The following is a 26,206-nucleotide window of genomic DNA, read 5'->3' on the forward strand; positions in this document are numbered from 1 at the left end:
CAAATTCTAGAGAAAATTCATTACATGAAAAAAACTAATCAGTGAAAATCAAAACAAATTCAAAGAAGAGAATCCTAAGATTGAAGAAGCCATTATTATTTGCTTTAATTTTGTTATTGTTCTCAATTTAGAGAGAGAGTCACGGCGGTGGGAAAGGCTATGACGGAAGAGAGGAGAGAGAGAAAAGAGAAGTAGGTGTGATAAATGGGTGTGGGTGAGGGATCTTACGCTAAAAAAAATTATAAATCTTTCCCATTAGTAAAAGTTGGAGAAAGATGTTTGGTTAATTTTCCTAGAACTAAAATTAAAGATTTATAAAAGTTAAATTTATTATTATTTTCATTAATTTTCTCAATTTTGTATGGAAAAATTACAAATGAGTGTATGTTTTCAAAAATAATTGTGCACTACTACAGTCTGTACTCCTCTCTTCCTCTCTCTCTCACTTATCTCTCTTTATCTCTCCTCTCGGACACACAGTGACAGAGTTTGAAGAAGATGTTAAGAAGAAGAGTTTCTGTTTCTTCGATTATTGGACGAAGAAGAAGAAGAATTGCCGATCATAATTGTCAAAAAGGTACAATATTTCCCTCTCTAATTAATCATCCCTCTTCTTTCTTATTTGTTCTGTTTCGTTGTTCTCTCTCTACTACTACCCGAAACCCTAAAACTTTACCAACACTGCGATGCAATGATCTCCAAGACGCTGTAAATTTGTTCAATCGCATGATCCAAATGCGACCTTTCCCCTCCATTTCTCAATTCAACAAAGCTGTAGGTCCTCTTTTGAAAATGGGTCATTACGACCTTGCACTTCCTCTTATTGGGAAATTGCATTTTCTAGGCATTCAGGTCGATATCTGCACCTTTAACATTGCTATTAACTGTTATTGCCGCCTGAATCAAGTCCATTTTGGGTTCTCTCTTTTGGGTACCCTCTTCAAACGCGGTTATACACCTGATGTAACTACCTTCAACACTCTGTTAAATGGACTTATTTTGGATGATAAAACCCCTGAAGCTGTAGCGTTATTTAAGAAATTAATGAGAATGAGAGAAATTGAACCCGATGTGGTTATGTATGGAACCATTGTTAATGGGCTCTGCAGAACGGGGAACACTATCAGGGCTGTTAGTTTGCTTAGGATAATGGAAGAGGGAAGCTGTAAACCTGACACCATAGTGTATAACACGATCATTGACAGTCTTTGCAAGGATAGAATGGTGGATGATGCTATGAAACTCTTTTCTAAGATGAATCAACAAGGCATTCATCGAGATGTTGTCACTTATACCTCCTTGATTCATGGTCTATGTAATTTTGGTTGGTGGAAGGAGGCTACCGGAATGTTTAGAGAAATGTTGGATAGTGATATTGCTCCAGATGTTCATACGTATAGTGTGTTGCTAGATGCATGTACCAAGGAAGGGAAGATGAAAGAGGCAGAGGGGGTACTTGAAGTCATGATACAAAGGGGTGTGGATCCTAATGTAGTCACATACAGTACTCTAATGGATGGATATTGTCTGCAAGGCCACATGGATGAAGCAATTAGAGTGTTCAATGCCATGGTGGAGAGGGGCCTTCAACCTAATGTGTTTAGCTATACCATTCTAATCAATGGATATTGCAAGAAAATGAAAATAGATGAGGCGATGCTTCTCTTTCGAGAATTGCCTCGAAGGGGGCTGAAACCCGACAGTGGAACTTTCAACGCTATTTTATGGGGTTTGTTTCAAACAGGTAGATGTGGAGCTGCTCAAAAACTTTTTGACGATATGCAAACTGCAGGCATAAATCCAGATTCTCGAACTTATGGTATCTTATTGGACGGGTTGTGCAAAAATGGGCATATTTCTGAAGCATTGTCATTATTCCACATGATGGAAAGCTACGGTTTACTTCTTGATATTGTTAAGTATAATATCCTCATTGATGCATTCTGCAAAGATAAAAAGTTTGACACTGCAAGGGACATTTTCAGTTACCTTTCTTCCAAGGGATTACAACCTGATGTTAAGACATACACTATCATGATACAAGGTCTTTGTGAAGAAGGCCTACTACATGAAGCTAAAGAGTTGTTTGTTAAAATGGAACAGAATGGTTGCTTGGCAGATGATGTCACTTACAACACTATTATCCGAGGATTTATTGGACAACACAAGTGCTATGAGGCATTAATACTTGTTGAGGAAATGGTTCAAAGGGGTTTCTCAGCAGATGCATCCACTTTTCTCTTGATTGTGGATATACTCTCAACTAAAGGACAAGATCCCGCTCTTCGAGAAGTGATAAAGAAGTTCATGCCAAAAGATAATCATGGAATGCATGATATTGAGTAAATTTTTTAAGCTGTGAAGGTAATTCTACATTATACTAAAACGTGTATTTTATCCCAAATAAATATATTTATACTAGCACGTCCTCGTATAGGCCTATGCTCACAAAAAGTGTGTTATTAGGTGAAACTCATTTATAGATGTTGCATTATGATATTCTTTCTTGTACTGATATGTACCAAACTTACTACAAAAATGGTACACGAAGTGGTATGATATTAACAAAATTGGTTGGGTTTTATTATACCTCTTCTCTTACACTAGGCTGAACTTATTGAATTGTCATTTGAAAAAAATGGTAAAAATTAAATGCTTAGGGAATGATCACTACGTTTACATATAATAATAATAATAATAATAATAATAATAATAATAATAAAATTAAAAGTTTTATTAACAACATGTTGCGTAATAACTAGATGTTGCTGAATGTTCACTACTATAGTGTCGTAGCAGCCTTTTCAGCAAGGTAAGCATCATTTATGTTTTCGAGAATTTTTGAGTTTTATTAATGGTTAGATGTTGCTAATAACTTATAGATTCTCTTATGATGTTGCTCACTAATTTAGTACTTATTATCAATGTTTGAATATATTTACCTGTTGTTTTTGATGAACAAGGTAAAGCAGCTAAACTATACAATTTTGTCTATGGGCTAAATTTGTTAAAATGAGGCAAAAGTGATCTATGCTGCTGATTTCTATATCTTTTGTTCACAATACCAAATGCAGCCCGATGGATATTATTTAGGCTGAAGTGGCCTAAATGGTGCTCTTTTCCTGATGGATGTTGAGTTGAGCCAACACCCAGCAATTTACCTGTAGTATTTGAGAATAATTCTACTTGTCAACCTTTCAATTTTGTGTGGTATAAGAATAAAGTCCATGTATCTAGGAAATCTCTCTCTCTCTCTCTCTCTCTCTCTCTCTCTCTCTCTCTTGCTGGTAAGAACAGAGAAACGATTTCTCGAAAAGCAATGGCTGGCTGCTTACCTGATAGTGGTTGACAAATTAGTATTAAGGATTTTCCCATCTAAACAAACCACTGTTTTCTATATGAGATTCTAAATACAGTTTCATGGTTAGCCGTTTGACCTCTAATGCACGCGGTGAGAAGCTAATTACCGAGGCATAGCTACCAATAAAGCTAGAAGCATTTTTCAGGAACAAAGTTGTACAAGAACTGAAGTCCAATGCAGACGAAGCTCAGGCGTTGCAAAGATCGAAGTAGCAATTAAAGAGTTTTACATTGGATTTATGTGTTGTGGTTGTGCCTTAGTATGCCCATTTTATAGTTGTTTTTGGATAATTCTTGCGAATATATTTGACCTGAAACACCCCCGCCCCAATCCCTTAACATTACTTTCACCTGTGTGTGGAGACAATCACCACCAAAAAGGGAAAATGGGAAGAAGTACAGGCTCACCTTGTTGATCAACCGATAGCCAGCTCTAAAAATCACTTCTTCCACTTGATTCTTCAAAAGATAATTGTAATGTTGGTAAGAACATCCTACAGTGTATGTGGCATTCAAGAAAGAGGGTGGGTTTAGGTATTTGTTTTCTTTCCTTGGTCCTGTAGCTATGGTAAATGATATTGGCTACTTCTGCAAGAACAGAATAAGGAAAAAAAATATAGCAATGACATATTCATTCTAGCTACACTAGAGGCATATCTAATAATAAAATCATTTGTTTTGAAATCAAGTTCTACTCTATGATATAACATATGCTCATTCGTGATGAATTTGTTGTTGAAGTGCGATCTTGGCATGTTAAGCCATCTTTGCAACCATGTGTGGCTTCCAGAAACCAACTTTAATTTGTTTAAGCTTAAACAATGCACAAAACTACCTGTCAATGGAAAAAAAAGTTAAAATAAATCTTGGCTAGTTTATTTTATATTGTCACATTTCCAAAAAAAATAGTCACCCTTTCATTTTTCACCTAGTTTTTTTATCAGTAAAGTAAAAATTTCATTAAAAACATGAAATGAAGTGTGATCTTTATTAGCTTTGACTCAGCACTAGGCTCTTGTATATTTATTTATGATTGCAAATATCAGTCTTCTTCATTCTTTTCTAGGAGATTGGTATATATATATATATATCTGTGCACTTATATATAAGAGGGAGTTAGTAGTTGCTCCAGTAAACATGGCTCTCTTTTTGCTTTCCATTTTTGTCCTCCTTTATTCTGTTCAGCTTTTGTTTTATTGAAGAGTTTTAGATTAATTGGTAAATACACAGATTACTCACTGTGTGTGTCGGAGAACCAGCACATCTCCCTCTTCCTAACCACGTCTACCGTCTGCCTCTTCTCTCTCATTATGTCGTCTCACTCTCTTTCTCTCAGTCCTTACATCTCTCTTTCTATCTCTCGACAATGACAGTGAGATCACATTATGGACGACGGTCAATGGCTCACGATGAAAATTGTACTAGAGATGGGTTAAATGTAGGCGATTTGGATGACGATGGGTTTGTGATTTGTACGACGATCTCGAAGCTGTGTTGGACCAGATCTATGGGTTTAACTCTGCGTTCAACCAATGTCAAATGAGGTATCAAAGAGCCTTTGGCCTTGTTTGGTTTGTATTTGAGAAACATGTTTTGAGATAAAAAGTACGAAAATTTGTTTGGTTTGGTTTTTTTTCAAAAGATGTTTTGAAAAATTATTTTGAGAGAGAGTTTTGAAAAAAATTATTGATTTGATGTGTATGAGAGAGAGATTTGTTTGGAAAATTTGTAAACCAAACAAGTTTTGAAAAAAAAATTTGGAAAAATTTGTTTGGTTTGATTACTTTTGAAAACTTATTTGTAGAGAATTTTTCCCAAAATTTTTTGAGAAACACAAACCAAACAAGGCCTTTGTTTTCGAGCCATTGTTCCCACATTGAAGGCCATCATCTTCAACCAAAGCTCTTGTTTGGGTATTTCTTTTTTTTTTTTTTTGGGGGGGGGGGGGGGGGGGGGTTTGCTTTTCTGTTTTAATTTGTTGTAACTTAATGTTTCTTTTTTCCTCCTGATTTCCAAGGGTCAATCTTCGAAGTTGAAACACAACTAGAATAACTAACAATCTTATTTTTTAAGAGCTAAACAAATATTATCATTGATTCTTCTTTCTTTGTAGAGTTTTCTTTCTTGTTCTTACTTCTATTATCTTTTTTCTCTACTTTTATTTCTTTGGTTTGTTATTCCTTGCTCTATTTTATTTAATTTTTTTTTTTCAAGGGAAGTCAACCGAAGTCCCGGATTTTGCTTTCTTTTGCCCACAAATTTGTTTTCCATATATATATATATATTTATATATTTTGGTTTCATGTTTTTTTAGCTTCAATGTTATACAATGGATATAGATAGAACTTATGAACGTTCAGAAGTTTCACTCTTGGTTACTTTTTATCAAGTAATTAGAACCAAGGGAAGGCCACTTTAATCTTTTCAGTGAACTTTGCAAATTAGGTATTTATGAAGCCAACCACACAATTCAAGTAGTTTCTAAACATACAGCCTTTTAATGCTAATGTGATAGTTAGATCTTTTTGCAATCTCGGTTGTGACCACCTCTTCACTGTTTGTATGGGTTTTTTTTTTTTTAATTTTATTTTATTGAATATCTTATTCCCAAAATAAATAAATAAAAATGGTTTCTCTTCTTTCATGGGCAACCCTTTATTTCTTATTATTGTAATTTCTTTCTTTGTGTATTTTTTAAATATATGTTTTATTTTTGTGTGCCAGTATTGATGGATGCTTTCTAATCTTTTTTATTTTTAAATGTTTAGGATTGCATTAGCTTGGTGGTTGAATTTGTTATATTTGTGGGCTAACTTTTTGTTGGCTTTTGAATGATAGATTTACAAAGTTTTTGAGTTTGTCATTTCATATGGATAATTAATAATTTCATCATTATGGGATTTTTTGGCTTTTTTGGGTAGTGATTGAGGTACTCACTTTCTCTCATTGTTATGGTCAAAAGGGCTACTTTTAAGCAATAGCTTGATTCCTTTTGATATTACATTTAAATCTAGGTTCAGTAGATTCTTGGTGGTGGTGGTTTTTTTTTCTTTCCCCCAATAAATCTGTTAGGAGGTGTTGCCTGTTGAATATTGAAATTAAAGTACATAAAATCTTTTTTATTTTTAATATTATGTATATAATTTGTGATTGTGTCAATCACTAATTTAGTATTGTTTCCTTATTTATAACAATCATTTCCTAAATTGTATCATGAATCTATTATATATACATGGCCTCTACCTCATTCGTAGGTAAGCCAAATCATTCTTTTCATCCTTTTTGGTATCAGAGTCAGAGCACAGAAACCCTAGTTCTCTACCCAGCCACTGTCTCATCTTCTTTCTTCCTCCTCGAGTGTCGACAGTCCCCTTTCTACCCTTCATTTCACCCGACAGCCCCACTTAGCCAGCCTAGACCCCCCAAAACCACCTACCCAACCCTCTACACCCCTCAACAAGCTGCCCTAGCGCTGCCGAGGGTCTTGTTGGCTGCCGACCAGGGTGTTTCCTGGCCATAGATGCTTCGACAACTCTTCTAGGGCAGTTCAGTCCCTGTTTTTTCCCTTTCTAGGGTGTGGTGTTGATGTTTAAGCACTTTTTGACCTATTTTATTTAGTGGACTACCATATTTGTTCGGCAACATTTATTTGGACTAGCAGTTGAGGTTTTTCTGGCTTCTTATATTTTTCTGGACTGCGTTGTTGTGATTTTGTGTTTTCTAGCCATTATTAATCCACCATGACTGACCCATCTCATGTTGATTCCAATATGCCCACCAAACTTGTACCAGTGACTTCTGATTTCTCTCTTTCTCATCACACTCCTGTTCATCGTATTACGAGCGTGGTGTTAAATGGGAAAAATTTTGCTGCTTGGGGCCACTCCCTTAAACTCTATTTAGGGGGAAAGGGAAAGGCCCATTAGCTCTCATCTTTTATTCGGCCTGCAACAACTGATCCTACACGTGCCTTGTGGGACATAGATAATTGCACTATTCTATGATGGATGCTTAACTTTATGGATGACCATATTTACCACATGTTTCTTTATTTTGACACTGTTTCGAGTCTTTGGTGTGCCTTGTCTCTGATGTATGCCCATGCTCATAATGATGCTCGCATCTTTGAGCTCTATCAAGACATTGTTCGTGCCTCCTAGTCTGCTTTGGGTTTCTTTGTATCAGAGTTCTTTGGATACCTTCAGGCTCGTTGGGAGGAATTGGCTCAATATGAACCCTTGATTGAGTTACCAGTAGATGTCGTTGTTATTGTGTCCAGCCGCCTTGCCAACCAGCACACTTACCAGTTTCTGATGGGTTTAAACTCTGAAATTGAATCTCTTCGAACTCAAATTTTAAACACATCGCCCATGCCATCCCTTTATGAGGCCTTTGCCACCATTGATAGTGATGAGCGTCGGCGTTTGGTTCTACACACCACTACTCTAGTGACTATTGTCTTATCTGACCAGATGGCCCTTGCCGCAAACTCTAGTTCCCGGGGTTCTACTGGTTCAGTTACCTGTCATCATTGTGGGGCTCCTGGTCATGTCAAGGCTCGCTGCTTCAAACTTCATCTTGAGTTGAGGCAACGATCTTCTCGCCCTCGTGGTTCTGGCACACTTCGCACTGCTGCTTTAGTGGAGGCCTCTCATGCTTTTGGGTCTTCGAGTATTCCTATTTTACAGCAGTTACAGACTTAGATTGGCCAACTTCAGACTAAATTTGGGACTTTGACTACTAGCTCTTCTAGCCCATCCTCCTCTACTACTGCTACTCGTTACAGGTACTTGTACTGCTTTTCATGTTCAGTCTGTTGGTCCCTCATGGGTTTTAGATTCTAGGGCTAATGATCATATGACGGGTAAGTTTTCCCTTCTTTCATCTCTAGTTCCTGCTACTATAAACCAATCTATTTGTCTTGCTGATGGGTCTTTCTCCTCAGTTCGTCATAAGGTTCAAGTGTCTTTATCTCCTGATATTACTCTATCATCTGTTTGCATATTCCTAATTTTGCATATAATCTACTATTTGTTAGTCGGCTTGCCAAGTCCTTCAATTGTGCTGTTATTTTTTTATCTTCTTCGTGTCTGTTACAAGACTTGAGTTCAAAGAGGATTTTTTGCAAGAGATATGAGCACGATGGACTCTACTACTTTGGGGATCCACTAGACCAACCTCCTTCTACTTTAGCTAGTTTCCAGGCATTTGTTTTGCCTGCTTCTATATCTTGTGTTTTTAATGTTCAAACTTTAGAATTGCGGCATGCACATACGGGTCATGTCAATTTTCAATACTTATGTCAACTTTTTTCTTTATTAAATAAAGCTTGCAAAGATTCTAAGTTTCATTGTGTGGTTTGCGAATTATCTAAACATATTCGTACCAGTTACATACCTCATATGACTCGTGCCCCTAGTGCTTTTGACCTAATGCATTCCGATGTTTAGGGTCCGTCTCTTGTTCCTGCTTTTTTTGGCCATCGGTATTTTGTCACCTTTATTAATGACCACACTGGATGTACTTGGGTATATTTGCTCCATCGTGAATCTGACATGTTTCCCATTTTTGTTCAGTTTTTGCAAATGGTTAAGACTCAGTTTTGTACAGTTGTTAGAAATATCCATTCTGATAATGGTGTGAAATGTATTTCCAATGCTTTTCGCTCCTATCTTAATCAGATTGGTATTCTTCAACAACTTACGTGTCCACAATCGTCATATTATATCTGTTGTGTAGTGTCTCCTTCATGTTATGAGTGTCCCTAAGTCCTATAAGTATATGGCTATCCTCACCACTGTCTATTTTATTAATAGGACCCGTAGTCGTGTGTTGCAGGGTCTTACTCCATTTCATGTTCTTATGCCCCACACTACTCTATTTCCTCTCCTACCCCGTGTCTTAGGGTGTACTTGTTTTATTCAGGATCAGAGTCCCGCTCGTACCAAGTTAGATGACACGTCTATTCGTTGTGTTTTTTTGGGGTATTCTTCCATGTCAAAAGGGTATAGGTGTTTTGATCCTATGTCTCGTCACTTTGACCACACTTTGGATGTTACTTTTTGTGAGGATCTCTTTTTTTTTGGTAGTACCCCTCCTTTGCAAGCTTCCACTCCCGTTCCTTCTAGTGTTCGCCCAACTCCTATTTTGGACGAGGTTACGGATGAGGTTGTCCTCTTCCCTCATTCTCCACTGTTGCCTCCTTTACTCCCCTATTGCAGGTATACTTTCGTCGCCCTCGCTCTCAGCTCCCGCTTGCCGCTTCTCTGGTCTTTGGGTCAAGTACTTCTTCTGCTTTACATACATCCCTTCCACCTCTTCGTCGTAATCCCCCTCGGGATCGACATCCTCCAAACCGTTGGAGTTATTTGAGTAGTACTAATTATCTCATTTCCCAGTATCTTTCATAAGACAGAGTCTCCCCTACCTATCGCTTTTTTCTTGGCAAGCTTGAATTCGAGGTTATTCCTCGTTCTATGTCAGAGGCCCTTCAAAATCCAAAATGCGTAGAGGCTATGCAGGTTGAGATGATAGCTTTAGAACAGAATCATACTTGGGATCTGGTTCTTTTACCTTTTTGTGAGAGTATTGTGGGTTGCAAATGGGTATTCACTATTAAGTATCTAGCTGATGGCTCCGTTGACAATTACAAAGCCCGCTTGGTGGCCAAGGGCTTCACCCAGGTTCCTGGCAAAGATTTTGGAGCCACTTTTGCACCTGTTGCCAAGCTTACCTCGGTTTGTCTTCTCATCTCTCTTGAAGCATCCCATTCTTAACCTCTTCATCAGCTTGATCTCAAGAATGCTTTTCTTCATGGAGATCTTCTTGAGACGATTTATATGGCACCTCCTCCTGATTTTCTGGCTGAGAGGGAGTATTCAAAAAAAGAGTGTCAATTGCGCAAGTCTTTGTATGGCTTAAAATAGTCTCCACGAGCTTTGTTTGGTCGTTTCAGTTCTGTTATCATCTCCATGGGGTTTGTTCAGTGCCACTCCGACCATACTTGATTCATCCATCGTAATTCAACCGGTCAGTGTATAGTCTTGTTGATTTATGTGGATGATATTATTCTCACAGGTGATGATTTTGTAGGCATTGATCAAGCAAAAAAGGATTTGGGACACCTTTGATATTAAGGATTTGGGGAGTCTCAAGTATTTTCTTGGGATTGAGGTGGCTCGCTCACGGCAGGGAATTTTCTTATCTCAGAGAAAGTACACTCTTGACTTACTTCAGGATACTGGTACGTTAGGGTGTAAACGTGCTTCTACTTCTATGGATCCCAATGTCTAGCTCACATTAGAGTCTGGCGAGTTGTTAGAGGACCCAGGCATGTATCAGCGTCTTGTTGGACGTCTAATTTATTTGCCCAACACTAGACCTGACTTGACATTTGCAGTCAGTGTTGTTAGTCAATTCATGCATGCACCTCATACAAAACATCTTGATGCGGTTCATCACATTTTGAGATATTTGAAGACCTCTCCTGGCTTAGGATTATTCTTGACAGCCGCTCCTCAATCTGGGCTCTCTTGTTTCACTGATGCTGATTATGCAGGATCAAGAATTGATCGGCGTTCTACTTATGGTTTTTGTACTTTCTATGGTGATCATCTTATATCATGGAAGGGTATGAAGCCATCAAACACCTTGTATCAAAATAGCTTTGTCATAGCTTCATGGAGTTCGATAACTTTATTTAATTGTTGTTTTTCTGATAGTTAGAACATATGTTAGTTTGCAGCACATAGATACCTAAAAGCAAAAATATTCCTCTTTAGTAAGAAGGATAATGCGATTCCACATTACTCACTCACTTGTAATGATTAACTGTTTTTTCTTTTTGAGTCATAGTTTCTATGTGTTCAACCTTTGATAAATGGTATCTTTAGAATCCTCCAGTAATATCTTTGGGCTTTCTGCCTTGTGTTGAACTCCCTCAGAAAGCTGCTAAAAAGGGAAAAGGACCCATAATGTTTGATTATTGGCTTCTTTTGTTTTTTAATAAGTTGTTCCTGAAATGGCCTCTTACCCTTATTTTAATTAGCCTGGAGTCTTCTGAAGCAAACTTGTGCATTACTAAATGCATAGTGGTTGCATCTTATCCAATCTAAGACATGTAGATCCTTGGGTGTTAAACTATTTTTTTACATTGATGTCTTGAGAAATTTAGAAGTTTATTGTAACAAACCTCCATTCTGAAATGAATCTCAATTGATCATTGTAATTGCTATACAATTTGAAGTATAACCTAAAATATTTTTATGATCATTTAAAATGCTGATGGAATCTACTTATGTAGTAAACTATTCAATAATTGTCATCACATTTTTTAGATTTTTAAGTACACCTGATGGCAATTTTGTTCAACATAAGCTGACATTTTATCATTTTTTAACCACTCTAAATTAATAGTTTGCAAAAAGTCATGGTAAGTATAAATGACTTAAAAAAGGAAATGTGGAAATGCAGAAACATCACTTGTGTATTTTGTGTTTTGCAAACAATAAATTTACCTTTTTCATTCTTGTTATGCCAAGCATTATTTTGAATTTTGTGCTTCAAAAAATGTGGTTTTGACATCAATTCTTATTTACAAAGTTAGGATTTTTGAAATGTTTCTTAAAAAATAAATGAAAGGTGCTTTGTAATTTTAAAAATTGCCACTTTCACATTGTCTTGGTCATAGATTTCGTAGAAAATTAATCTCGGTTTTGCATAAATTTACTATTATTACTTGATATCATGATTAAGCATATGATTAAACTTGATCTAAGAAATGGACTGCATGTATCCTTTAAAATTTCTTAGATAATTTTGATATCTTATAGCCATTAATGTGAGACCAAACTAACCTAAATTCTTCCCAATTTTGGTGAATCAAGCATATGTGTTTGTTGAGTCAAGTATCTTTGTGTGGTGAATTAGTTATTTCAATATAAGCATGGCCCTGCCTTCGAGATGAAATCTTCAAAACAAGCATCTATCTTTTTGTTTGTGAACTATCTTGTAATTCTTATTTGTGTCTTGCCCTTTTTCATCGGGCTTTGCTGCATATTTGCAACCATATATGATACATTTGATGGCCACCTGATTTGATATAATCATGTGCACATGTGTACATACTAATGCATAGACAAAATTGCTTTTGTCCATGCATTTATTGCAAATTATGCACTATTGTTGTATGATCTTTCTGGTCCACACTCTTCATCTTCGAAGCCGGACTTTATGATATTTGTACTTTTGAAATGCTTAATGTGTGCTAGATTGGGCTCTTTTTTCTAGCTACCTACATTAATATTTGATATACTTTTTCATAAAAAATTGCAAAGATCATGGACTTTGGTTATCCCCAAAATCTTTTGCCAAATATCCTAAAGTTTTACATCACTCATGAAGGAGTACACTCACCATTCTTGTCAAAAGGTTAGATGCTTGCTTTACTTTTCTATTTTAGCACGATTCTCTAGAATTGGATCAATGTTGGTCGTTTTGTTTTTTGGTAAAACGGTGGTCAGATGATTAAATTCATAGTTCAGGTCACTATTTTGTTTAAATTTAACATAATTATTTCAATTTCCTTTTAGTTTTTGAAGCAGTTAAGAGTCCAACTGAGATTCTCTTCAGTAGGGATAAGGAACACAGTTTCCTTTTCAAACCTTCCAGATAGAAATTGGTCCCCCAAGCCCCCCCCCCAAAAAAAAAAAAAAAAAATTATTGCCCACTGACTTTTTCTTATTTTTACTTGATTTTCGGTTTTGCTAATACTTATAGATAAATGTTCTTTGTGTGCAGATATTGTGCTCTTTTGGCGTCTTTGGGTATGAATTTTTTATCCATGCGGCTTTGTAAATGAGTTTTGATTTTCTTTAAAGGTACATGTTTTAGTTATGGCCCAAACTATAAATTTTATTTAGCTATGTGAGGAAGAAGTGTTTTCAAAGTGCATAGATATGTGGTTATTCTTTTTCTTATCCATGTGTCTATTCTTTTTCTCAATTAATATTTTACAATTTTTGTTTCCATTTCACTCCCTGTTTTCTTTTTTGGAGGGGGTGTTGGGGTTGATGGAATCGTCCACTGAGCATAATATTTATATACATGAATGGCGTAGTCCAGAGCCACCACGGATTTTTTTTGCTAGTTTATATATTTCCCTTTTATTTGTATTGTACTTTTTATAAGGGTTTTGCCATGCCCAATCTTTTCAAATATGACATATTTCGATTTATAGCTTCAGCAGGGGTTTCTCACACATATTATTTTATACACTTTCAAAAAAAAAATGTTCTGAAAATTTGTCTTCTTATTAACTCTTCAATTTCAAATACTCCTTTTATTTGTCTGTCCACAGGCTGGTTAATAATAAAAAATATATTATTTATTCAGTCTTACCAGAGTGTATATACATTTTTGTTCTTCACATTTATTCATTCTCAAAATGCTTAAACCTTGGATCTTGCTATCAGTAAAGATGCAGAAGATTTCTTGTGACCTTAAATTTCTTTTTCCTGGCAATGCTATCTGACACATTTGTACCTATGTTGTTGCAATCAGATGCACCTTCCTCTAAACAGTTTATCCATGCATTTTTGCAGGCCAATAATGTTGCAATTTTGTCATTTCTTTTGCATGAGATAAGTAGCAACTAAAGTTGATTTGTTCACACCGGATGTGCACATGGATTTTAGAGTTGGTTTTCACAATTGGCTAAATCATTGAATGACACAAGTTTTAAATTTGGTACAACAGTTGGAAGGACAAGGCATAAATTTTGATGTACTATTTGAAATCTTTTGGTGTTCAAAAACAAAACCAAGATAATTTCATGATGTATCATGATGAAATATTTTCAGATAGTAAAATACTAGGGCTTACTCTAAGTATACATGAATGAACAAACAGAAAACCTCAACCACAAATTATACAACAAAAGGTTAAAAGCAATAAAAAAAAAATACATATATATTTCAGCCATAGAAAATATTATTTCACATTCTTTTCCCAATTCAATTATTGATCCTCAATAGTTGTACTCATCTACAGGTAGTTATGAAGGGCGCATACTCAGTATCAAAATGAGAGAATGGAATTAGAACAAACTATGTGGGATACTAAGCTTGGGGATTTCAGATTTTCTGGAAAACTAACTCCAAAATATATTTCTTCATCCACTACTAATAATTCTCTCTTTAATTTGTAACATATTAGTCCTTGTCGTACTGACATTGCATTACTTGTTTCTAAAACTCTTGACTCTAGGTGTTACTTTTTGCATCAAAGATGCAAGGTTAGGTTTCACATTTAAATATCTAAAACTTTTGATATAGATATGAATATGACAGCAATGGAGGGGATGAGCAGAAAACTACTTATCTAGCAGCTACCTCACGCAGATCAGTGTGCTTACAGAGAGACGGAAATGCCCGATCTTTTGGGATAGCATTTGGTCTTAGGATTTACTCACCTTGCACTATTTTCTTTTCTTTTTTCATAAGTTTTTTTTGAATTTTCCCTTTTTCCTTAATAGTGAATCATGTTTTTTATACTTCATGACTTGCATCTCAATGTGAAGTGACAAACCTTTTGGTTGTAAACTATAATAGAATAACCAATTTTGCCAAGGTACATTTGATTTGATCAAAGGTAAGAGTGGCCTTTTGGGTTAAGGTTAATTTGGAGATCATGAACAACTGGTTTTGTGATGCTGCTCTGTTTTGGGGTGTACTTGAGAAGTTGTGTTGTTGTTTTTTTTTTTATTTATAATTTAATTTAATTTATTTTGTTTTATGATGTTGGACTTTAGTGCTCCACATATTTTGGTTGCTATGTGCGCACTTCAAGCAGGATGACTTGCTGATAGGAAAGGTTTTCTCATGCATAGAGGAGTAGATGGTCGATTGATTGAAGAGTTTGTTGCTAGATGATGTTGCAGCTTTCGGATTTATCAATTTGAGGAATGTTAAAATGGAGATTTAATTTTAGGCTGGGGTTCACTTTGTTTTTTTGTAATGCTTATGATGTTGTTTGTCAGTTGGTCTGAGCCAATCATGTTTTCCCCCTTTTGGATTTAATGACTAATAGTAGTGTTCTTTTCACCTTCGTTTTGTAAAATGTTATTACCTTACTGCTGGAAAAAAAAAAAAAAAAAAAATCATGATAATGAACTACTTACAATTGCCATGGCTAATTCTAATTTCAAGCTCAAATAATTGGTTGAAATTCATCTACGACTTGATGATTATGCACTGACTTGGACCATGGGCACGGGTCATCATGCAACGCATGACTCCCCGTAACTAGTATATATAAACCGATGTTGATAACAGCTTTATGGCAACATCCTTCAACTACTTTGTCTTGTAAAGAAATAGGTGAAAAAGATTGGATACTAAACTAATTGACCATCAAGTAGAGGGTATATGGAGGTATCCTATCCTTTTGATCACACATCATATGAAGCGAGCTTTTAAGGGTCTATGAAATAAACTCGGCGACAAACTCAACATGAAATTGAATTCCTAACCAGACCAAACTCAGACCTTTTGCATTTGCTTTGATTCTATATGTTACTATTTTCCTTAGCATAAACAAGATGTACTTGGTATTCTTCAAAGTCTTTGTACAGCTGAAGTTTTTAACTAATCTGCTTACTGGCATAGCATTACATGTTTCTCTTTGTATATCGCCATAGCAAATAGTAGGAGTTACTGAGTATTATTGTGAAACCCCTGTTCCGTAGTATGCTAATTGGTCCTTAAATTGAGTAGGATTATGTGTTTATCATGATTTTATGTGCCATTATGTGAATATATGCGATTTTGAAGTTTTATTTGTTCACCGTAGGAATATCTGTTTGACTAATCAACTTTGGAAATTTAATCGAGGGCCTTATCGGCCACAGAACCCGAAATTGATTACGCCATTGTGATTGGCATAATTTTTTAGAGCCTACGGTGAAATTTAATTGAAAAATTGATTCGGACCAGATTAAGTTGATTAAATTAGTAAATTGGTGCCCAATTATTTGCTAATATTATATTGACTTAGTGGGACTTGCCATATTTGAGCACTACACCTTATTTCTCTCCCTTAGCTTATTTTGGCTGATTCTTGAACTCAATTTGAGAGGGAGAGCCGACTATAGGGAGGGAGAAAGAGGGATTGTGCAACTTTGGTCTTGAAACTTGGAGATTGGAAGCCTAAGTCAAGATTTGATCATAGATTGTGAGAATCAAGCTCCTAGGTGAGTGATTCTTGGATTATAATTGTAATTTTGTGCATGTCCAAGCTATCTTGGTGATCAAGAACAAGATTGTGATGAAGTTGAGTTGTGTTTGTTGAATTGAGGCTTAATATGTGCATGCATGTAAGAAATACCTTGAAATTTGCATGTTTAAGCACAAATGTGTATAACCCATGTGAAATGTTAAAAGGAAACTCATGTTTTGATCACCATTTGTGTTATCTAAGTTGAGAATGTGGCTAATCCATCACATGCATGTACAAATTGAGAAGACATGAGCTTGAATGCATGAATTGGTTATGTTAATGATTGAGTTTGACATATTTGGGGACATGCATGTAGATAAATTATGAAATTGAGCTTCAATATGTTGTAATTCTATGTTTGTACCATGTTAGTATATGATTATGTGAAGTTTGGACCGAAATCATGCATTTAGAGCCTTTGAATGTCAAGATGAAGCTCAAGAACTCAATCTGGAAAACCCAGATTTTCGATGTCCGCTCGAGCGAGTGAAGTGACGCTCGAGCGGAGAAATCGAGCTCCCAGCAGTTTTTGCAGACATGGTTCCCGCTCGAGCGGGGAAGTTGACGCTCGAGCGTGGGAGCTATTTTGTCAGGCCTTCCGCTCGAGCGCCCTATTTAACGCTCGAGCGTATTTTTCATGCAACCAGTACTTTTGCAGGCTTTGAGGGTCCGCTCGAGCGGGTAAATTGACGCTCGAGCGGGGACCCTAATTTCTGGAATTTTGTTCATGCGTTCTGTGTTTCGTTTTCCGTTCTCTTTCACTTGTAATCACTCTTCGGCGTGTGTTAAACATTATAAATGAGTTAATGAGATAAAAATAAAGCCTAAAGAGGAATATGTGAATTAAGGGACGGATTGAATGGTTAAATGACCCTTTTGTGTGCATGGAATGTGTAGGGTCAAGCTCCAGGGCGAATCCACAAGCCGATCACTGTGAGTAATATCAATATTTGAAAGCTTGTCAATGTCCAATTGTTATTCCCTTATAAACTTTATGGGTTGTTAATTGGGATTGTGGACAAAAGTTTGACAGGGATCAATGAATGGACCGAAGGTCGTTTGGATGTATATGAATGGACCAAAGGTCGTTTAGATGAATATGAATGGACCGAAGGTCGTTTTGATAAGAATGAATGGACCGAAGGTCGTTTTGATGTATATGAATGGACCAAAGGTCGTTTAGATGAATATGAATGGACCGAAGGTCGTTCTGTCATGAATGAGTGGGCCGAAGGCCGTTTTGACGTAAATGAATGGGCTAAAAGCCGTTTTGACAAAAATGGATGGGCCGAAGGCCGTTTGACATAAATGAATGGGCCGGAGGCCGTTTTGACAAGAACAGAAACCCGAATTGGGCCAAAGGCCGTTTGGAACATGTTGTTCTACATTGTTATGTAATTGTCATATTTGATATTATTCACTGGGCTATCGCTTACGCTCATTCATGTGTTTGTAGGTAAGCCAAGGGAAGTCCAAACCCAGCCCCAGTGAAGTCTGCTAGGAAAAAATCCGAGTTTTGCGGAAGTCAGCCTTGCGTCTCACTCTTGAGACCTACCCTTGCCTTTTTGCTATGTAATTATATTTTGTCTTGTTGGCAATGACTTTATGTATATCTGTAAATAGTCTGTCATAGGTTGACTCGTTTTGGATGATCCTGTCTGTAATGAATTTTGTGGAACTGTACTTTTGATGTGGGTTATTAACGTAACTGAATATGGTCTGTTAATGTGCATATAAGCACGGCTCTATGGACAAAGTTTTTATTTATTGCTTCCGTTTGGCCCCTTTACTCTGACAAGTTATGTCTGTTTTGGTCTGAGGCCGTAGGTAATCTCAAGATTGCTGGCCGGTTATGTCCTTAACCCATAGGGGCGGGTTCGGGTCATGACAATTATGTAAGCATTTTCTTTTATGAATTTATTGTCAGTTTGATAATAAATTGGTGATGGAAGCTTTTTATGTCCTCTGTGGGGTTGATGGAAGCAAATTATCTGCCCTACCTATACTGTGTTTGGATAATAGATTTAAACAATGATTTGGAAAAGAAAAGAGAATATGAGGTTGGAAAATTGTGGATGAAATATAAATTAAAATTTTCTTTCATTTCTCATCTCCTTCTCAAATCTTAACTTAAATTTATGATCCAAACACAATACTTGAAAAGGTCAGGCTAAAATATTTGTCATACATACCATATGTAGATTATAATCAATTTGGTATTGGTTTTAAACTATTGCAGTGATAGGTTATGGGGTATTATGGTGGTGGAGCAAGCAAATTATTGAAATAAAATTGGTTAGGACTTGTTATGGTGTTTGATTATATTTTAAAGTAATGTTAGTTGTAATTTATTAAAATATAAAATTTTTAATTTTGTCAATTTAAATTTTAAACTTTTTATTTGTTTTGAATTTAAATCATTTGAAGAATGTTCATTTATGCAATTTATCAGTTTTGGCTCTTTATATATCTGGGCTAAATAATTCCATTTGCAGATCCGAAGTCATGCCCAAAAATACTTTTGAAGGTCCAAAAAAATGGGACTATAGCGCATGTGCCACCACCTTGACTTAAGCACAAAGCTGCTCATCCTTACCTGCAAAAGGCACCAAAAAATGGTTTGTCTCATGATGACGATGAAAGTACATATGGCAGAGGATTTTATTTGAATTTTTGTCATTCTGACATGCATTTCTTTTAAAAATTGGCAGTTTTAGCACCATTACAAGCTTTCATGGCTTATCCTTCTTCGTTTAATTCCCTTGCACCTTGATATTCTCCATGGGATGACACTTCCATGCTCATACACTCTCCATCAAGTGGAATCATGCTATCCCAGGATGAATACAATCTTCATGGAGTCGAAGGCATGCATAAGTGTTTTTATTTGTGTTATTTCTCCCTTGTTCATAGATATATGTATATTTTTTATTTGAGAGAACTTTCTAATACATATTATGGCATAAAATGTTACTGCTTCAACTGATATTGGATCGAAGGGGGTAGCAAGGATTATCAACAGTGGCATTCATGGCATCGGAAGCTTGTGTAGAACAATATCAAGGTCTGAATTATCGAAGCAAAGGAAACCAGGTTCATTGTTTCATGGTAATCTTCTCAACTGTATTGATAATTGGTTTAAATTAGTCAATCATGGTGAAGTTTTAGACTTTCAGCTCTATACTAAAGTGGCACAACTTGCTCTCTTCACAATGTTTTTCTATTTATATTTGCGCTTTAGATACTTGTTATCTAATTTGTATGTTAGTGCTCTCCTATCTTACTTGCCCTATTTGTATTGTTGTACTTGTAGTGCAACATGTGTCATAGGGAACTTTTTCCTAAGATTTGGCAATACTGGAAAATGTTACTCTGAAAGAATTTTCCATGGTGATAACATTCTGGTTTTGGATTGTTTCTCTTTGGGTTATTGGGCTAGTTTGATCTGTGAGTTTTTATCAGTATGAGTCCACTTAATTGCCTAACCAAATTTTCAATAGTGATGGTTGGTAGAAACTATAAAAGTTGTGAAGCAATTATATTGCTCATTTATATATCAATTATGAATTTCTCCTTCCTCACCCTACTATGTTACATGGACTTGGGTGTAGGTGCATCCACTTTTTGAAAATATCCATTATTTAGGAGTATTAGCAAGGATGCCCATACCCGTTTGGTTTATGTTAACATGAGTACCGTTTGTCTCGCTGAAGTAGTATTCATTTATTCAACTACGTAAAACTCATGAATAAAATAACTCATTTGTTATTCCTCTCATACACTTACGCTTTTCAGTTAAATTTTTTTAGGTATACCAGATTTTGCTGAAGTCTATAGCTTCATGGGAAGTGTCTTTGATCCAGACACACAAGGCCATGTGCAGAAGCTCAAGGAGATGGATCCTATCAACATTGAAACTGTGAGTAAATTCAAATTTTGCCTGTCTCAGATTGTCTATTTTTCAAGTAGATGATGCCTCTTACTCATAGGATGTGTGTTTAATACTTGATTTATTATCAAATTTAGAGTAATTAGTGACAGACATTTCATTAAGGGGAGGTTGAATAAGGGTGTGATATGTATGCCCTTGTGGTTGCTTGGAAACCCATTACCTCCCTATGGTTTTTGAAATATACATATAGCCTCCTTGCAGTTCAGAGTAAAATGCAAAAGTAACGAATTCTGTCAAACTTAACTGTTTGTGTAACATCCACTAATTAAGTGCATGTGACAGGACATGAGTGATATACGAGTCTTTTGCCCTTTTATTTTCCCTTCTTTTCTTCATTTTCTTGTTCATTCCACCTCCTCCCCTTCACCATTACACAGTTCACACTCCATCCCCTCTCTTTCATCTCCTTGTCTCCCTCACTTCCTCCGACAACCCAAGCCCACCATGGCTGAAACCACCATTTTTCCTTGTCATTACACACGTGTACAGAGGCACTTACACACAACTCCCACCTTTCTCAATCAAGTAACCCAAAGGAGCCAATACTTTTTTCAATTGCACATGTACCTTCACACACTTGTGAAGATAACTTCCTCTTTGACAATGCAGATAAAAGCTAAGAGCTTTTTTTTTTTAATAATTTTTTTTAGAATGTTAACTAATCACACTGGAGCGTCTTTCAGTCCGGCAGCTGTTGTTTATTTGTGAAGTTAGATATTCAAATTTTTTCTTGGTTTATTATTTTAAGTCATCTATTGAAACCCAAAACCATCAAATCCAAAATTGTACCATTTGGAGAAGTTTACGGAAATGCCACAAGCGTCTATATGGATTATTTCATAAGGGAAAGAACAAGATAGGTGTAAGTGCAATTGGTAATGGATTTGGCTTTGGAAAGGGTTTGTGATGCCGTACAATTTTTAGAGAGAAAGAGTTTGTAGTGATGCTGGCATTTATAAGAAAATTGGAGGAAAAAAAAGGGGCAGTATAGACATTTTGTAAAATTTCTTTAACAGAGTTTAGCTTTGCATTTTACCTTCGACCATAAGGAGGTTAAGTGTATATTTTTAAACTTCAAGGGGCTAATGTGTTTTTTGGATAAACTACAAGGAGGTAAAATCTAATTAACCTAAAAAAGGAAAGAAAAAAAAAAAAAAAGAAGCAAAAATGTGGTAGTTTTTTTTTTTCTATCTTCAATTAACTTTTTTTAAAAATATTTTACTTTTTTTTTTTATCAGCAAAAGAGAACCTTTATTGATGCAAAAACCAAACAAAACCAGAGATTACATCAAAAAAGGAGGGGAAAAGCAGCAAGCTTGCTCTCCCCAGGAGTTTGGTGAGGAACCAAACCCAAGAAGAAGAGAACACAGAAGAGAACAACAACCACAAAAAAAAAAAAAAAAAAAAACCAACAGACCAGTAACAGACCCACTTAGCTGACAGCAGCAGTAGCAAACTAAACACCACCCAGCCTACAGAGAAAGAACAAGCAAACATATACTCTCCCAAAGCATCAACCAGACTTTAAGCATCCAACAACAGAGCATCCACACCAGAACTCCACTGTAGCTATGCACTCTACCAAGCAATTTATATCCAAGAATAACTGCAATCTCTTAGCAACACTAGAGTCATTCAACAGCTATTGTATGCTGCCTTAGGAGAGTGCCATGAGGTAATACATCACTTCTCAGCACCCAACAGAGCAGCATTCCATTTCTGATGCATCACTCCTGATTACTAGCAGATGAACAACTGAACAGAGGCACACTTAAGACCACTATCCACTGCACTCTAGCATATGAGTAGCATAACAGATGAAAAGCACACTGAGGACTGCCCAAGCACTCTAACATATGAACATCCTCCAAAACCACTGTCCTCTGCACTCTAGCAGATTAGCAACCAGATTAGCAACCCAACAGACAGCAACATATAGCAGACAGCAACATACTGAACCTGGTGAATGCATCAAGGCAGCAGCATACAGCAGACAGCAACATTCATCCTCAATACCACTGTCCAGTGAATGCATCAAGACAGCCTATACCCAGCTCCCCTGCCTTAAACAATAATGAACCTGGTGCAAATTAAAAACTACATCATTAATGGAGAACTCTACTTTGCCTGGGGAGGATTTTACCCACAAAGCGATTCTTACTTTGACAACCTCACATAAATCTTCTAAATTTGGTTGAGCACCATTAAAGATGCAATCATTCCGATGCTTCCAAATGGACCAAAGGACAGCCATAGGCACAACCTTCCACATCACTTTCTCAAGCTTCTTCATCTTGCAAAATGACCACCACTGCAATAGCCCTTCCACTGAGTTTGGCATCACCCACTGAACACCCCACCACTTCATAATCTGAGACCACAGTAGCCAGACAAATGGGCAAAAGAGCAAGATATGGTTGACCGATTCCACCTCATTTTGACAGAAAGCACAGCTAACATTGGCAGCCTCATCTAGAATCCCAATTCTTTGGAGATAGCTGGATGTTTTCAACTTGCCTAACCAAGCCAACCACCCAAAGAATTTAACTTTTAGTGGTGCACAGTTGTTCCAAACTTCCCTTGTCACTTTCCTATCAGGACCCAATAATGATTCGCATTTTCTATAACCTGAAGCAACAGAGTACATCCCAGAGGAATTAGCCCTCCACATCCATATATCGGGCAACATGACCCTCACAGCCGGTGCACTCTTGAGTACGGTATGTAACCTATTCACCTCCTCCTCTTCCCAAGCCAACAGAGGTCTCCTAAACTCGAAAAGCCAGTCCTGGATCCCTCCACTACTGGTATAGAAGTCAGCCACTACTCTATCTTTGACAGTAGAGAGAGAGAACAGTCTGGGAAATTCATCCTTTAAACACAACTCCCCTACCCATTTATCCCTCCAGAATTGTGCTCGCCTACCATTCCCCAAAATAATTGCAGAGTTTTCAAGATAGAAATTATGTAATACAGGCTTAGAGATAATTGCAGTAACTATGCCAGACCAAATTTTTGAGCCTCTACCTCTTCCTTCCAAAACTGGCAGCCATCTTCCACCCCCCATGTTATATTTTGAGCATATGACTTCCTTCCATAGCGAGTGATTTTCCACCCCAAACCTCCACCACCATTTCAGTAGGAGGCACTTATTCATATCAGTGATTCTTCTGATTCCCAAACCTCCCAAAGTTTTGCTCTTGGTAATATTCTCCCAACTAACCATGTGAACTTTCCTTCTTAAATCTGATCCCCCCCAAAGAAACTTAGCTTGAATTTTGTCAATTTCCTTTGCCACCCCCTCGGGTATTTTGAACAATGATAGATAATAAGTAGGCAAGTTGCTCATAACGGATTTAATTAAAGTCAGCCTCCCAGCAAACGATAGCAACCTTCTCTTTAGGTGCATCTAGATTAAGCATATCTAATAAGTTAAAAAAATTGATGAAAATATTTTAAAAATTATAAAAGACAAAAATACAAAAAGCAAAAGACTCAAAAAATAGTTTTTTAATTTTAAAAACCGAACAGGCAAATGATTCTTAGCAATGGCAGGTACGCATGCACTCTCTATTGCTCGCACTTGCACAGTGGCCCCTTTGATCTCTAACATGAAACCTTAAGCTTCTTGTCTATGGATGATTTTCCTTGTATTTATTAGTGACATGATGAAGTGTTTTGACGTCAGTTGGGTCAATGTGGATTTTATTAATGTCATTCAATTGGAAGGATATTGCTTTGCAACTGAACATCTTTGTCTTTTTGGGTTCTGTCTATGTAGAGGCTTTGTTGCTGATGAGGAACCTCACCATCAACTTGTCTAGCCCTGATTTTGAGCCAATTGTAAGTATTCTTCTGCTTCAATGATATGGTGAAACGCTTCACGTGACAACTCTTGCAAACTGTTAATGTTTAATATTTTGCTTATCACTCTTCTAAGAAGTTCTAGCTTGCTGTGACCGTGTATTTCTTAATTTAAGTTATTTTCATTGACTGTTGCAGAGAGAGGTCCTGTCATCATGTGATGTCAATTCCAAAACTGTAGGAATTGCTACAGGAAATATCGTGAAGAACCAAGAAAAATGAGCTTTTGTGCTGTAGTGTTGAGCACTACTCATAAGCTACCATGTAGTATGTATCTTTCTTTAATCCCGTCAACAAGTAAGATCTCCAATTTGTGGTTACTGGGTTGACATCTGACTTGAATATCTGTGTTTCTTCATCAGCATTATAGATGAGAAGTCTGACAGTGCTCTCATGGCATGCTCTGAAATTCACTAGTTCAAGGATATGGAAATGTCGCTACAGCTGTAGAATCAGAGAGTATTGCCAGATGAAAGGATAACATCCTCTGATTGTCATGCATTAAATGATATAAATATCCCTGGGCTGAATGGCAATGTTTTGTACCTGTTTTACTGATCTGGGTCTGTTAGCAGATTGTATGTATGTCTCGTAGGATCTGTTGGTGGCAATTTTAGCTTTCTTGAAAATATAATGTCAGTCTCAGTTTTGTGTAGTATAATTTGCCAAGGCAACATAGCTTTAAGAATTGGGGTTGTAATAATGATGGTTATGCTTTCTTGATCTTTAAGAGCATGGTTTTGTTGTTGTTGTTGTTATTGTTATATGTGAGAGCCACCTTCGACTTCTTGATTTTCTTGCTGGTTATACTGCATCATAAAAGACAAATTAATGATGACTTTCTATTGTGTGTTTGGATCTCTAAAAATCTCCCTTTAGCCCAAATTGGACTTTAGGAAATCCGGGTTTTATTGCAAAGTATGTTGATCGCTTCTACTGGAGATCTAAATTTGATAGAATTGTGCTGATTTATTAGTATTTGTTGATAGTATGTGAGATTGTGCAGTGTGCACTAGGGGAAATTTCTCCAGTTGTGATGTTTGTACTTTGTGTAATATGTAATTCATTTTTGTAGTTCTAGTTGACTGATATTCCTAAGAAGTAATAGGATAATGGCCATAGAATTGCAGATGAAGCTTGGGATTTTGTGATTGTTAATTTTTCTTCCCCCCTTTTCTCTCTCTCTCTCTCTCTCTCTCTCTCTCTCTCTCTAAAGGAGAGATAGAATTGCATGGTGGCCAAAGCTATGCAAGTCTCTATCAAGGGATTAAATTCTTTACTATTCCCCCATAAATCATGAATTTGCTATTAGGAACTGAACTGGATGTCTAGTTCGGGTTTCAAATGTGTGCCACTTTGGTATTTTTATTCAATGACTTAGAATTTATTCACCCACTTACAAACTCAATTTGATCTATTGTTTAATGGGTTGATAGGTAAGTAAAATTTAAATAACTAATTTACAAAGGGTGCTACTATTAGCACCTTATTTTTTCCTTTTAGACTCCAATTTCTTTTGTTTTTTTTATTACAATTTTAATCCAATACAAAATTTTAATTTTATTTCTATCATCTCTAACCCCCGGAAAAACATATCCAAATCCTAACGCTAACCCCAATCCTACTCTCACCCCCATTGTACCAAACGAGTCACTATCAACTCTGACACACTTTTCCTCACCATTTACAACATCGGCGACTCATCTCTAACGTCGTCCCGCTTTCATGACCCAATAACGGCAACAACTTCCCACT

General features: G+C 36.5%; 1 protein-coding gene across 11 annotated transcripts; it reads left to right on the forward strand.

The window, feature by feature from the left end:
- Positions 1-261: 261 nt before the first annotated feature.
- On the forward strand, positions 262-25,238 carry LOC114320311 (uncharacterized). Of its 11 annotated transcripts, none has more exons than XM_082891509.1 (9): positions 584-2,364; positions 18,092-18,207; positions 18,463-18,530; positions 19,131-19,253; positions 19,347-19,743; positions 20,445-20,554; positions 24,369-24,430; positions 24,590-24,718; positions 24,814-25,238. In XM_082891509.1, exon 1 carries the CDS (start codon positions 727-729, stop codon positions 2,344-2,346), a length of 1,620 nt encoding a protein of 539 aa, XP_082747635.1. In that variant the 5' UTR covers positions 584-726; the 3' UTR covers positions 2,347-2,364; positions 18,092-18,207; positions 18,463-18,530; positions 19,131-19,253; positions 19,347-19,743; positions 20,445-20,554; positions 24,369-24,430; positions 24,590-24,718; positions 24,814-25,238. The 11 variants fall into 11 exon arrangements, 8 of the variants coding, with proteins under 8 accessions (XP_082747633.1, XP_082747635.1, XP_082747640.1 ...); XM_082891514.1 differs by lacking the exon at positions 18,463-18,530 and having other exon boundaries at positions 19,347-19,502; positions 19,635-19,743; XM_082891507.1 differs by lacking the exon at positions 18,463-18,530 and having other exon boundaries at positions 262-2,364.
- Positions 25,239-26,206: the final 968 nt, after the last annotated feature.

This window comes from Camellia sinensis, chromosome 10, assembly GCF_055761805.1.
Source record: "Camellia sinensis isolate YWXY chromosome 10, ASM5576180v1, whole genome shotgun sequence".
Taxonomy (NCBI): Eukaryota; Viridiplantae; Streptophyta; class Magnoliopsida; order Ericales; family Theaceae; genus Camellia; species Camellia sinensis.